This window comes from Alligator sinensis, unplaced genomic scaffold (assembly GCF_000455745.1).
Source record: "Alligator sinensis unplaced genomic scaffold, ASM45574v1 scaffold448_1, whole genome shotgun sequence".
In the NCBI taxonomy this organism is placed as follows: Eukaryota; Metazoa; Chordata; order Crocodylia; family Alligatoridae; genus Alligator; species Alligator sinensis.
This window is the reverse complement of record NW_005841870.1, coordinates 975102-986221: the sequence shown is the minus strand read 5'-3', so window position 1 is coordinate 986221 and position 11120 is coordinate 975102. Positions and strand designations below refer to the sequence as shown.

At 44.5% G+C, this 11120-nt stretch overlaps 1 protein-coding gene across 4 annotated transcripts in view; it reads left to right on the top strand.

The window, feature by feature from the left end:
• The first annotated feature begins 773 nt into the window (after positions 1 to 773).
• The window catches only part of AGT (angiotensinogen), a 26320-nt gene continuing 15973 nt past the window's right edge, over positions 774 to 11120 (top strand). Inside the window, exons 1-2 of one of the 4 annotated variants that reach the window (XM_025195080.1) lie at positions 774 to 855; positions 9388 to 10189. In XM_025195080.1, coding sequence (XP_025050865.1) covers positions 9412 to 10189 — 778 coding nt within the window. In that variant the 5' untranslated portion in view covers positions 774 to 855; positions 9388 to 9411. Of the gene's footprint in view, positions 856 to 3048; positions 3117 to 5528; positions 5685 to 9387; positions 10190 to 11120 lie in introns of those variants that run through there. The other 3 variants (XM_006016978.3, XM_006016977.3, XM_014527020.2) reach the window with 3 other exon arrangements.

The following is an 11120-nucleotide window of genomic DNA, read 5'->3' as shown; positions in this document are numbered from 1 at the left end:
CCTGCTCATGGGGATGCACCCCAGTAGGGTCACCATAGCATCTTTAAGATGCTGCAGATACACTTGAAATAGGACTTTCCTGAGTTACTGTAGGGAGCGGTGACATTCTTTCTCTTTCTGAAAATACCTATGACAGTTGAGCCCCAGGATCTTTCCTTTTTTCATCAAAGTCCTTGAGCCCTTCTAAGAAGTCTTTTTAAACATGAACAGGTATTCTGCCTGCATGAGGTATTCCAAAATCAGTGAGAATGTCTGTAAACTTCTCCTTCTGCATTAAACCTGGGAGCTGGTAGAGCTCTTTGGCTTTTGTCTCGCATAAGTCACAAATTTTTCCATTTCTCTTCCCCGTGAGAACAGGCAGCAACCATGTTTGGTAAGGTCTCTTTCATCACTTGTACTTTGAATGTTGTTGTTTTAAAGGTTTTTTACACAAAAATTGAGCAAGCCCTGTGGTCACCACCTGTCTTCATGGAATAGTATATTAAGCCAATGAGGCCAGATGTCAAATCAGCCAATAGATGCATGAGAAATGAAAGAAGCACTTACAAAGCTCTTCCTTATCAAGGTTTTATTGAAATGGTTAACAGAAACACACTTGGTATAGACTTTCCCACCAAAGATAACAAAAATAAATAAATCAAGCTCAGACCAGTGACAGCTTGCTGCAAGGGAAGGGGGAGAAAACTGGCTTTTGCTTCTGTATACAAATCTATTTTTGAAACAAAGCCCAACCTGTACCCTTTTCAATTCGTTTTCTTTGAAAAAAGTCACTGGGCACATTGGGTGAGATTCAGCTTGGTCTCAGAGGCATCAGCGGGACTTTGAGGGATGGTACATTGTGTGTGTGTATAAAAAGTGAGTTATGAGAATACAAGACTAGTAGGAGATGAAGAGATTGAATTATGTGTGTGTGTGTGTGTGTGTGTGTGTGTGTGTGCGCGCGTGTGCATGTGCATGCAAGTGTGTGTATATAGATGTTTGTGTGTATATATATATATATATATATTCATAGATTGTTAGGGGCTGGAAGGGACTTTGTAAGATTATACAAGAATTCATATTTTATTTGTATATATATATATAGTTGATATTATATTATATATATAATCAAGATCCCCATGCAACATATATATTTGATATATAGTATATATAATTAATGTATAACTGATATTTTTTATATATATATAAAAATATATAAAATCACTGATGGGCATTCTCAAACTTTTGTGTATGCATGTATGTGTATGTCTGTATGTATATATATGTGTGTGTGTGTGTATGTATATACATTCACACACACACAAGTTTATATATGTAACTGATATATATATAAGTTTATATAGCACTGATGGGCATTCTGAAACTTATTTACTGCACAAACATCTTGACAGAGTGACGGAAAACATTCCAAAAGCATCTACATGACTTAGGAACATATATCCCAGTTTCAAAAGTGACTTTTAGGTATTTAAACAGACTCATATCGAGGAGTGGGTTATGGATGCACCACTTCTCTTGTGCTTTCCAGACTGCTGCTGAACAAAACTCCCACCATTTGCTCCCATGCCACGTGTGCCAATACTGAAAATAAGAAAGTGAAGGCATTGCAGGTTTCACTGCAGGAATGGATGGGTCAGGTCTGCTCCTCAGAACTGCCTTGATAGTGCAGGTAAGGTGTCACCTTATTCTCGGAAGAGGATCAAATGAGGGTTTTAAGTATCATACGTGGGGTAAGTCTACAAAGGTAGAGTCATCTAGTACCTTCTGTCCATTGCACCATCTTTCAGAATAATTCCTAGCATAGCTTTACTGAGATGAGAGGAATAAATTGAGTTCCTTGATCTCAAAGCAAAATTGGAGTAAATGAGAAAACAAATTATCCAAAATATTTTCATTTTTTTCTAGGCAAAAGGAATGCTGAATTTCCTTCAGCCTTACCCAGAACCACTCTGATCAATGCAGGTCATTCACATCTAGTTCCCACTAAACATTGAGACCTTCCCCCTAGATAGGGGGACCTGCTTACAAGTCACTCCGATATTTGTTTTGGTACCGTGTATTGTTTTCCATATGTTGGCCTTTTGAGGTGCCCAAGAATTAATATCAGAGTGACTTGTAAACAGGTCCCCCTATCTAGTGGGAAGGTCTCAGTAGCATTTAGTGAGAATTAGATGTGAATGACACCACTTAAAGATGGTTTAGTATTTGGTGAGAACAAGGATGTAGATGTTGTAAAAATGAAGCTGTTTTAATAGATGTATAAAAGGGGTCTGGAAACCCTAAATACTTTGCAGTGAACTGGGGGCTGTGCTTTCTGCTGTTGCCATGCCTGCTAATCTGGCTAATATCATGGCTGGAGCATGATGTTAGTGCCTAGGGTTGTGTGCAAACAATATACCCAGAAGATTCCTTTGTTCCTAAGAACTGAAGCTTGTGGTCTCTCTATTACAACTAGCAATGTCATTAGGAGTAGTAGTATTGTATGAGGGGTGCTATCCTGATAGCGTGCACACAGACCATAGAAAACTGCAGGGGTGCTATCCTGATAGCATGCACACAGACTATACAAAACTGAGGAGCCTGATGTGATCAATACTGCTTCACCCCTGACCACACCTGACAGAGGCCAAAAATACTCTGGTAGGGTCAATACATGTGAAGCGTATTTGACAGGATTTACACTGAGAAATGTTCTTTGAACAACAGCTACATTGAGAAATATTTCTTTGAACAAGCTATGATTCCATGTTTGCTCTTCGGGGCATTACAGGCAGATGGCAGAGACTGATTTAATTTCAGTACAGCAAAAGAGAGAAGAAGCAAAGATGCAACAGAAATAATGACTGTGGTACTGATTCAATCAACTCTTCAACTGCTGTTTGCTCTTTTTCACTGGAAGAGTAAGATGAGATGACCATTAATAACAACTGGAAAAACACAGCAACTTATCCCAGAACACTGTGAACATGGGGGAGAGGGGGGCCAGGGGAGGGAGAGCTAATATATAACTCAGATTAAGTAACCGTGGAAATAAAGCACAAAGTAAAACTGCCCTAGAAATCAGAATCAAAGCAGAAAACAAGAACGCGAGACTCATTTGGGAGCAGGTTTGGGAGGTGCGTGCTACTTTGTACTCTTGATATAGCTGTTATGAGATGGGATTCATTAGGAAATATATGTATATGCCTCTGCATTTGTGCAAGGAATGGACTTGCTTTTTACCTTCTAGAGTTTCTAATTGGTGCACAGGTTTAGTTAGAGTCCTGCCTGATGCAGAATTTGACTGTCTTTGGGGAACCATCCTATTGGATGCCTTAAATGAAAGATGGTGAAGAGATTCTTTTCTTTGAGAAGTCAAAGTTCTATCTTTAGGAATGCGTTAATTTTGAAAACCACAGCAACCCTAGTCTCTGGCAGATAAAACCTGACAAAAGGCCCACATCTAATTATTTGAATAATGCCTGTGCAGTCTAGCTTAAAATGATTTAAAAGTCAATCACTAAATAGACTTACACCAGAGATGAATATGGCCCAGTGTCAAGCAAGATATCAATAGTTAGCAGGGAAGGGAAAGGGAGGAAATGTCAAAGTGCAAAGATCTGAGAAAAGAGCTATTGCATCCATAGCTTTTCCAGGGGCTATTAATTAGGTGAATGTAAATAAGCAGGACAGCAGGTGTTTGTTGTGCCTGTGAGAGTAACAGCACGGGGCTCTGTACTATTGTCTAAGTACAACAAGCTGACATCAAAAGATATGACCTATCTGGGAATACAAGGCAAGAATAACACAGTATTGAGTAAGGTATAAAACGTTGCTGCTTCTCTAACTTGTGAGAAGACCATGTCATTGTTTATTACTCACTAATGAAGTTGTTCCCAGCCTTTTCAGACTTAAGTCCCTACCCCCTCAGAAAATGCCAGCTCTTAATTTTCACTTGTTTTTTTACTACAGTAAAATATTAAAGCACTTCTATTGCACGGAATCAGAAAGTGCACAGCAGGTCAGAAATGTTTTTGACACTATGAATTCCCCTTTGAAATCTTTGGGTTTATCTTGTGAATCATATTTGCACACCTAACAGTATGTGGCAATCCATGGCACCCTTGAAAAGCTCTTAAGGCACCCCAGGGTGCCATGGCATCCTGGTAGAGAATCACTGTGTTAATGGCTACACAAGGCACAGAACTTATGATTGGAGCAGGTTGGAAATTTTCTGCTGAAATTCTTAAAATGGAAAAATGGGTTTAATCAGCTGTCTGTAGACAATCTTAACATTTTGTCAAAAGAAATCTAAAGAAAGCTGGAAAAAATTAGCTTCTGTCTGAAAACAAAAATTTCAGGTGAAAAATTAAATGACTTGGTCAGAAACCTCACCAGGAAGCTTTAATGGGAGCAGAGTTAAACCAATGACAAGTACTTTGAAAATCCTGTCCTAGCTGTACCCTGTATAAGAACAGCCATAGAACACAATGTCCCAGCACAAGCGATTTGCTCAGAAAAACAGGCAGAGACTGAATGTGGACTATGGAAACCAAAACTGACTTGGCCCAAACTCGGTTCTTATTGACTCAAATGTAGAAGTGGCACAACAAGATATGGGACCTCTTCAAAGGCAGCAGTAGATCCCTAAGTCTCCTTGTATAGTATCTGAAAAGAAGGATGGGGGTTCCAAAACCAGGAAGGGGATGGAAGAGAGAGAGGGAGAAGACCAGGGCCTGGATTTCCAATTTATCCTGTCTGGTCTTAACCCTTTGCTTTTCAATTCATCAGTTCTCATTGCTTTTAGGAGATGGAAAGGAGATTACCTTGATCATGATAGCTAAGTCAAGAAGGAAGTAAAGAGACAAACTTGAGAGTTCACTTACTTAACTCCAAATGAGGGCCCTAAGGAGCAGTGATAGTCCAACACTGTTGGTCTACAGACTCTGAGAGACAGAGGGCATGTCTACATGAGACACTACTGTGCAGTTGTTACTGCACATTTATTTAGTATTTGTATTAGCAAGTACTGAATAAATGCGTAGTAACCGGAGTTCCTGTGCAGTAGTGCTGGCAAATGTCTTTTAGGTGACGCTACTGCACAGTAGCCTAATAATACTGCACAGAAAGTTATTAGCGCTGTCCATGCTGTGATGTGCTACTGTGCAGTATTTTTGGCTACTGTGCAGTCAGCATCTTGTGTAGACATGCCCAGAGAGACTTGTTTATAACCTGGCTCATCTAAAGTGAGGGAAAACTGGCTTGAATTTTATAAGATTCAAAGCCAATGAAATCTGCTTTTCTTTGAGTCAAGAGGGAACAAACTGGGTTCTTTTCAAGCTCTAATACAAATCTACCTGCAAAAGAGACAACCCCAGTCTCAGTAAATGAATAACTGAAGACTATCCAAATGTACTCGTTTGGTTAAAGGTTGTGTATTGATCTGTAAGCTCTCCAGCTGGCGTAGCACTAAGCCATACTCAAGTTTCATCTGGTCCCATCTGGTCGGAGCTCGCCTCACTCATGCCTTCACTTGGTGACGCAATGTAGCAACACTGGAGACATTGGGAAAGGGTCTCCTCCTTTGAAACAGCATAAATACCTCAGGAGTCACGCTACACTGCCTCAGATGCAGGCAGCGCTGAGAGAGGAGCCTAGTTTGCTGAAGATAACAAAAGGGTGAGGTAACATCAAGGACAAAGCTGGTAAATATGTTCTTTGACTGGATGGCTTTACTTTGCATGGAGGTGTTTTAATGTTTGTGAAGGGGCCTGGCCTGTGGAAGCAGATCTTCTCTTTATCCACAGATGAGGCATAGCACAGGCAGCAGCAATGTAAGCTCCCTCACACTGCTGGCTCTCATAGGACTCAGTGCTCATCTGGAGGAAGTAACACCATAGCTTTGGCTGCACTAAAAAGCTGACCTGCTGGTGATAACTATTGCTTGCAGTGACCACCCCATCTGCTTTATGGCAGATGATAGTTTTACTGCTAATGGGGTGATATTTTAATTGCCATAACTGATAGGAATCTTAAACCATGGCTTCAAACTTTGTATTACAGATGAGTAGGGAGGGAGTGGCAGCACCTTTGCATGGGGAGGACCCTAATCTGGACAATAATGATGCAGCAGTCTGCCCGGAAATGTGATCACAAACCAGCAGCTGGGGTATCTAGGCCAGGGGTTTTCAACCTTTTTTATTGTGTAACCCCGGTGGTTGAATGCGGAGTTGAGTGGGGAGGGTTGGCGCATGGCCGGATGCAGAGGTGGGGGGGTGGCGTGCGGCCGGGCGTGGAGCGGTGGCAGCGCGGGGTGGCGGGTGGCAGTGGTAGCCACCGCATGCGAGCTTCCCTCCCCCACACTGCGTCTGGCTGGCTGGGTGGCGCTTGTGCAGCCCACAGAGGGGTGCTGTTGGCCTTGCCCCCCCTGGCCCTGCTCCTGGCAGTCAGCGGCGTGGGTTGGTGGGTGGCAGCGCTCCGTCCCTGCCTGCCCACCTGTACCCCTAGGGCCTTCCCAATTACCCTCAGGGGTACGCGTACCCCCGGTTGACAACCCCTGATCTAGGCTATATGAGAAGGGGTCTGGGAAAGCACATTGTTTAGCTTGGCTGAAATGTATACTACACAATTACTAAATAATCAAAGCAGATCTGGAATTGTTTTAGCTCTTTACTTATGGGTCTGGATATAGGATCTGAGAAGAAAAGTTTGTTTCGATGGATTTAAGTCAAAAGCTGTTGTTAAAGGAAGGGAATGAAGGGTGCTGTGTTGACTGTGATTGCCTTAAACTGAATGGGAAGGGGAGGGGATAAGGGTATTAACTACAAATGGGAGGCACTTTATGGCTGTAGCAATTGGAAAAGTGTTTTAATATCCCTAGCACGTTAGCAGATCCCCAGGTTGCACCCACTTATGGCTAGATCAGCATGTACAAACTGAGGTTGCAAATGTGAACATGCCAAAATTCAGGCCATGTATCTCTCTGAGTACCAAAGCTCTTCTATTTGCAAAATGGGCAATGCCTCAGATAGATGCTTAGGAGCCTCAGATAAATGCTAGGAGGTATGGGGCAGGAAGAGTTGTTGAGCAGTTGGGAATTCTACACTGGAAGGTCCTGCATCAACACGACACATTAGCATAAACTGTGCTTTGACAGTGCTCAGCATCCAGGGAGCAGATTCAAATCATGACACAGTCAACTTAGTGTAAACACAGATTTCAGAGGAAGGAGTAGGACTTAAGGAGTGTGATTTAAGGAATGCTTCAACAGGCTCAGAGGGGGCCAGCCGGGCACTGCTAGAGAAATTTAACATTTCGCAGAAAGGAGTGAAGAGCTCTGCTTCACTCAGGCGTGCATTACCTTTTTGCCCCATTCATGAGCTCTGCAGGGCTGGGAGGGGATAAAAAGATTAAATTTGTGAAAAATAATTAAGAGGAGAGTTAATTAAAAGAAAAAAAATGTCCTTGTGACTCAGGGAATTTGGACATGATTCTAAATAAAAACACTTTCAAATGACAATGGATGTTGCTTCCTTGTAGGGTCATAACTCCTGACATTTTGATTTGAAATGTGCAGGTTTCCAATCCACAGGTTCAAATTTGGAGAAGATGCTAGAAATATGTGGAAAGTTCTCCAGGGTTTGGGTATGCAAGCAGTGATGACTGTAAAGTGCAAACTCTAAAAGAACGTGTGTAAGCTGTGCATGCATATTGGAGGAAGGAGGATGGGAGAGGGCTCTTCCTTAGGAACATGGGCGACTGTTGCCTCCTGAGCTGGGGGGCACGTGCCCCCACAGTGGCCAGTCAGCAGCCGGGGTGGGGGGCAGTCCCGCTGCAGTCAATCCTACAGACCCATAAGTGGCAGTGGTGCGTCACTGGCACTTCCAGCCACATTGTTGGCACTTCTGGGTGAGCATGATTGGCCATGGTGGGGGGGGAACTGCTTCTCCTGGCACCCCCCACTTCCCAGCTGGCACTCTCAGGCAGGGCACCAGTGCTCTCGCCTGCCCCCCTTGCCCAGGAATGCTAGCTGTCAGGGGGTACACCAGCATTTTCAGGGTGTGCATGTGCACCCCCGTGCACTCCCTATGCATCGCCACTGCTTAGGAACATGCAGGAACCTACAGAGTGAGCATAGATAGAGTGAAATTCTACTCCTAGAGCAGTAAAATAAAAGTCCCAAATGGTCTTTGTACACCATTATGCCAGGAAAGATAATGTAACAAAACCTCGTTCAGGACTGCTACCTCTCAATTAATTGTAAGGTAGGTGTTAGGTGCAGAAAACACATCTTCACTGTGTGGAGGAAATCTGTCTGCATTTGTACTCACACCCCCATTTCAGTTGTGCTATAAGAATTCGTTTTTGTATTATGCTACGAAAATATTAAGTTCCGTGTTAGGATTAGCTATTAGGAGGATTGACTACATAGAGAAGAAAGTGGGGGAGCAGACTGTAGATTGAAAGTAAAGGGCTCAAGAGACCTGGTTTCAAATCCCTGCTCTACCACGGACTACCTGTGTAACCTTGGGTAAGCAGTAACTTAGCCTATGTTCCCCACTTGTAAAATGGGGCAACTCAGAAGGGTGTTGGTGGGATAAATGCGTTAAAGACTATGAAGCAGTCAGATTGTAAAGGAATGGGATTGATATGAGAACCAACGATAGACACATTGAGGGAAGGATCTGAGTGGAGTACAGAGGGGAGGAGCATCTGATTAGGGTTAGGGTTATCAGTCAACGGCCGCATCCAAAACAACATGGACGTTTGGTTCCCCTGGGACAACTAGCAGTGGCACACCTTGTGCTACTGCTAGTTGTCCCTGGGGATTGCCTGTGCCACACGCCCTGTGGCGTGCAGCAGGTTACCCTGGGTGGGGCAGGGGAGTCTGAGGTCAGCAACTGTGCTGGCCCCAGCAGCCTTACCTGGGGTCCTGGGAAGCTACAGCTGCATTGCTCTTGCAGCTGGGAGCCTGCCTGGCAGCTGGAGTGTGGCTCTGGCCAGCCAGGCTCCAGTTTTGGGAGGCGTTCACTGTTGCCACGTGTGCCACCCCACTTTTTTTCTGTGCAGGTTTTTTTGACCCCAAGAAATCCCTAGGAGATCCTGGGTCAAAACAACCCCCCACACTGCAAGGTAGCAGCACAGGAAATGCCTGAATGTATGGTGTATGCTGTCACAGGTGGGTCTCCAGCACCACGTCCTGCATGGCCACACTCATTTGGATGTGGCCAGTGTTTTCACCACTGGATCTAAAATAAGGGGAGCACAAAATCCTTTTGAAAATCCCATTCTTATAATTTCTTGAACTTGGGGGACAAAGAAATACAAACCTCTTACACTATCTACACAAGAAACAAAATGTATATCAAGTTAATTAAATCTCTGCCCTTCTCCCTCTGTTTTAAACAGGCATTACTCAGGTGTTTTTTCAACATGAATCCAACGAGTCTCTTCTGCTTCTTCCTGTGCCTCATCGCAGTAACTGGTGACCGGGTTTACGTCCACCCTTTTGCTTTGTTTGCATATAACAGGAGTAGCTGTAAGGACCTGGAAAACTTGATCCAGGAGGAGAAAACATTCGTCCCTATCTTCATCAAGTCTCAAGCCATCCCTGCCTATGAAGAACAGCCCAAGCCAGAGATGCAAAGCTTAGGTGTCAATGGCAAGCAAAGACTGAGCTACCTGAAAAACCTAGTGTATGTTCTTGGTGTACGTTTCTATGGTGCAGTGAGGGAAACACGAAAGGGTGAAAACATTCTCCTTTCCCCCACAAGCATCTATGGGTCTTTGGTATCTTTCTACTTAGTGGCTTCAGGCCAGACAGCAGCTGATTTACAGGACTTCCTGGGATTCATCTCCCCCTCTGGTGACCCAGACTGCACCTCCAAAGTGGATGGGCGTAAAGTCCTTTCAGCCCTGAGGACCATTGATGACCCGCTCCTCACCAACACAGCTGATGATCTGTTCTTTTCAAAACTGTCCTGCCTCTTCTCTGCCCCAAATGTCCGCCTAGCTGAATCATTTGTGCATGACTTGGCCCTTGCTTCTGATGCTTTCTATGCTCGAGCTGTTGATTTTACAAATCCAAGGCAAGCAGTAGAGCAAATAAACACCTTTGTGAAGGCCAAAGTCACCAGCAGGAGCAAGAACTTGCTGACAGACATCGACCCAACAACCACCTTGCTCTTTACCAGTGAAATTCACTTAGAAGGTAAGGAAAACAAGCAGTAATTTCAGGGGCTATCTCAGTAGAGGGTAGGCAATGAACTACAGCCCTATCAATTTGGGTAGACATCATCTCATTTTGTATCTTGAAACTGCACCCTGCTGGGCTCTGCTCCTGTGAACTCAGCACAGTCAGGTAGGTGACCTCAGAGAAAACTTTGAGCACTACAAGGCTTAATATTGGCTTTGCACTGTGCTGCGATTGTTACTATTTATAGTGCCTAGAGGCACCAGCCAAGATCCAGGGTCTCATTGTACTGTAGGGATATGGAGTAAGAGAGGCACCTCCTATTTCAGAGAGCTCATAGTCTAAATAGGGAAGACATTGGGATTAGGTGGGATCAAGTGACTATCCCAAGGTCACAGAGGAGATGTTTGATAGAACCAGGAACTGGTGCCAGACCTCCCAAGTGCCAAGCCAGTGCCTTAACCACAAGGTCACATCCATGGTGTATGCCTATCACTGCTACCTGAGCACTGCAGTGCAGTTAATGTCCCATTAGGACAGGAGCAGGCAAAATACAGCTGGTGGGCCAGATCTGGCCCACCAGGCCATTCTATCCAGCCTGCGGCAACAACAACACAACCCCTGCTTGTTTTGCCCCCCCCCCCCCCCCCCCCCCCCCCCCCCTCTGCCCCCCCAACTGGAAACCTCTGCCTGCCCCAGCTTTCACTGCTTCCCTGCACATCTGCTCCAGCACCACGTGGCCCTCAGCTGCATTGCTGGACCATGGGAGCATGGGACTGCACCAGTACCTGGTGCCAGGAATGGGAGGGGTGTGTGTGTGCACGCATGTGTGTGCATGTGTGTACATGCAGTGAGGGAGGGGGAGAGAGAGACAGAGAGAGCAATGAGACAGAGACAAAGAGATAGAGACAGAGAGATAAGAGTGAGTGTGTGTCTAGAGAGGGAGGCA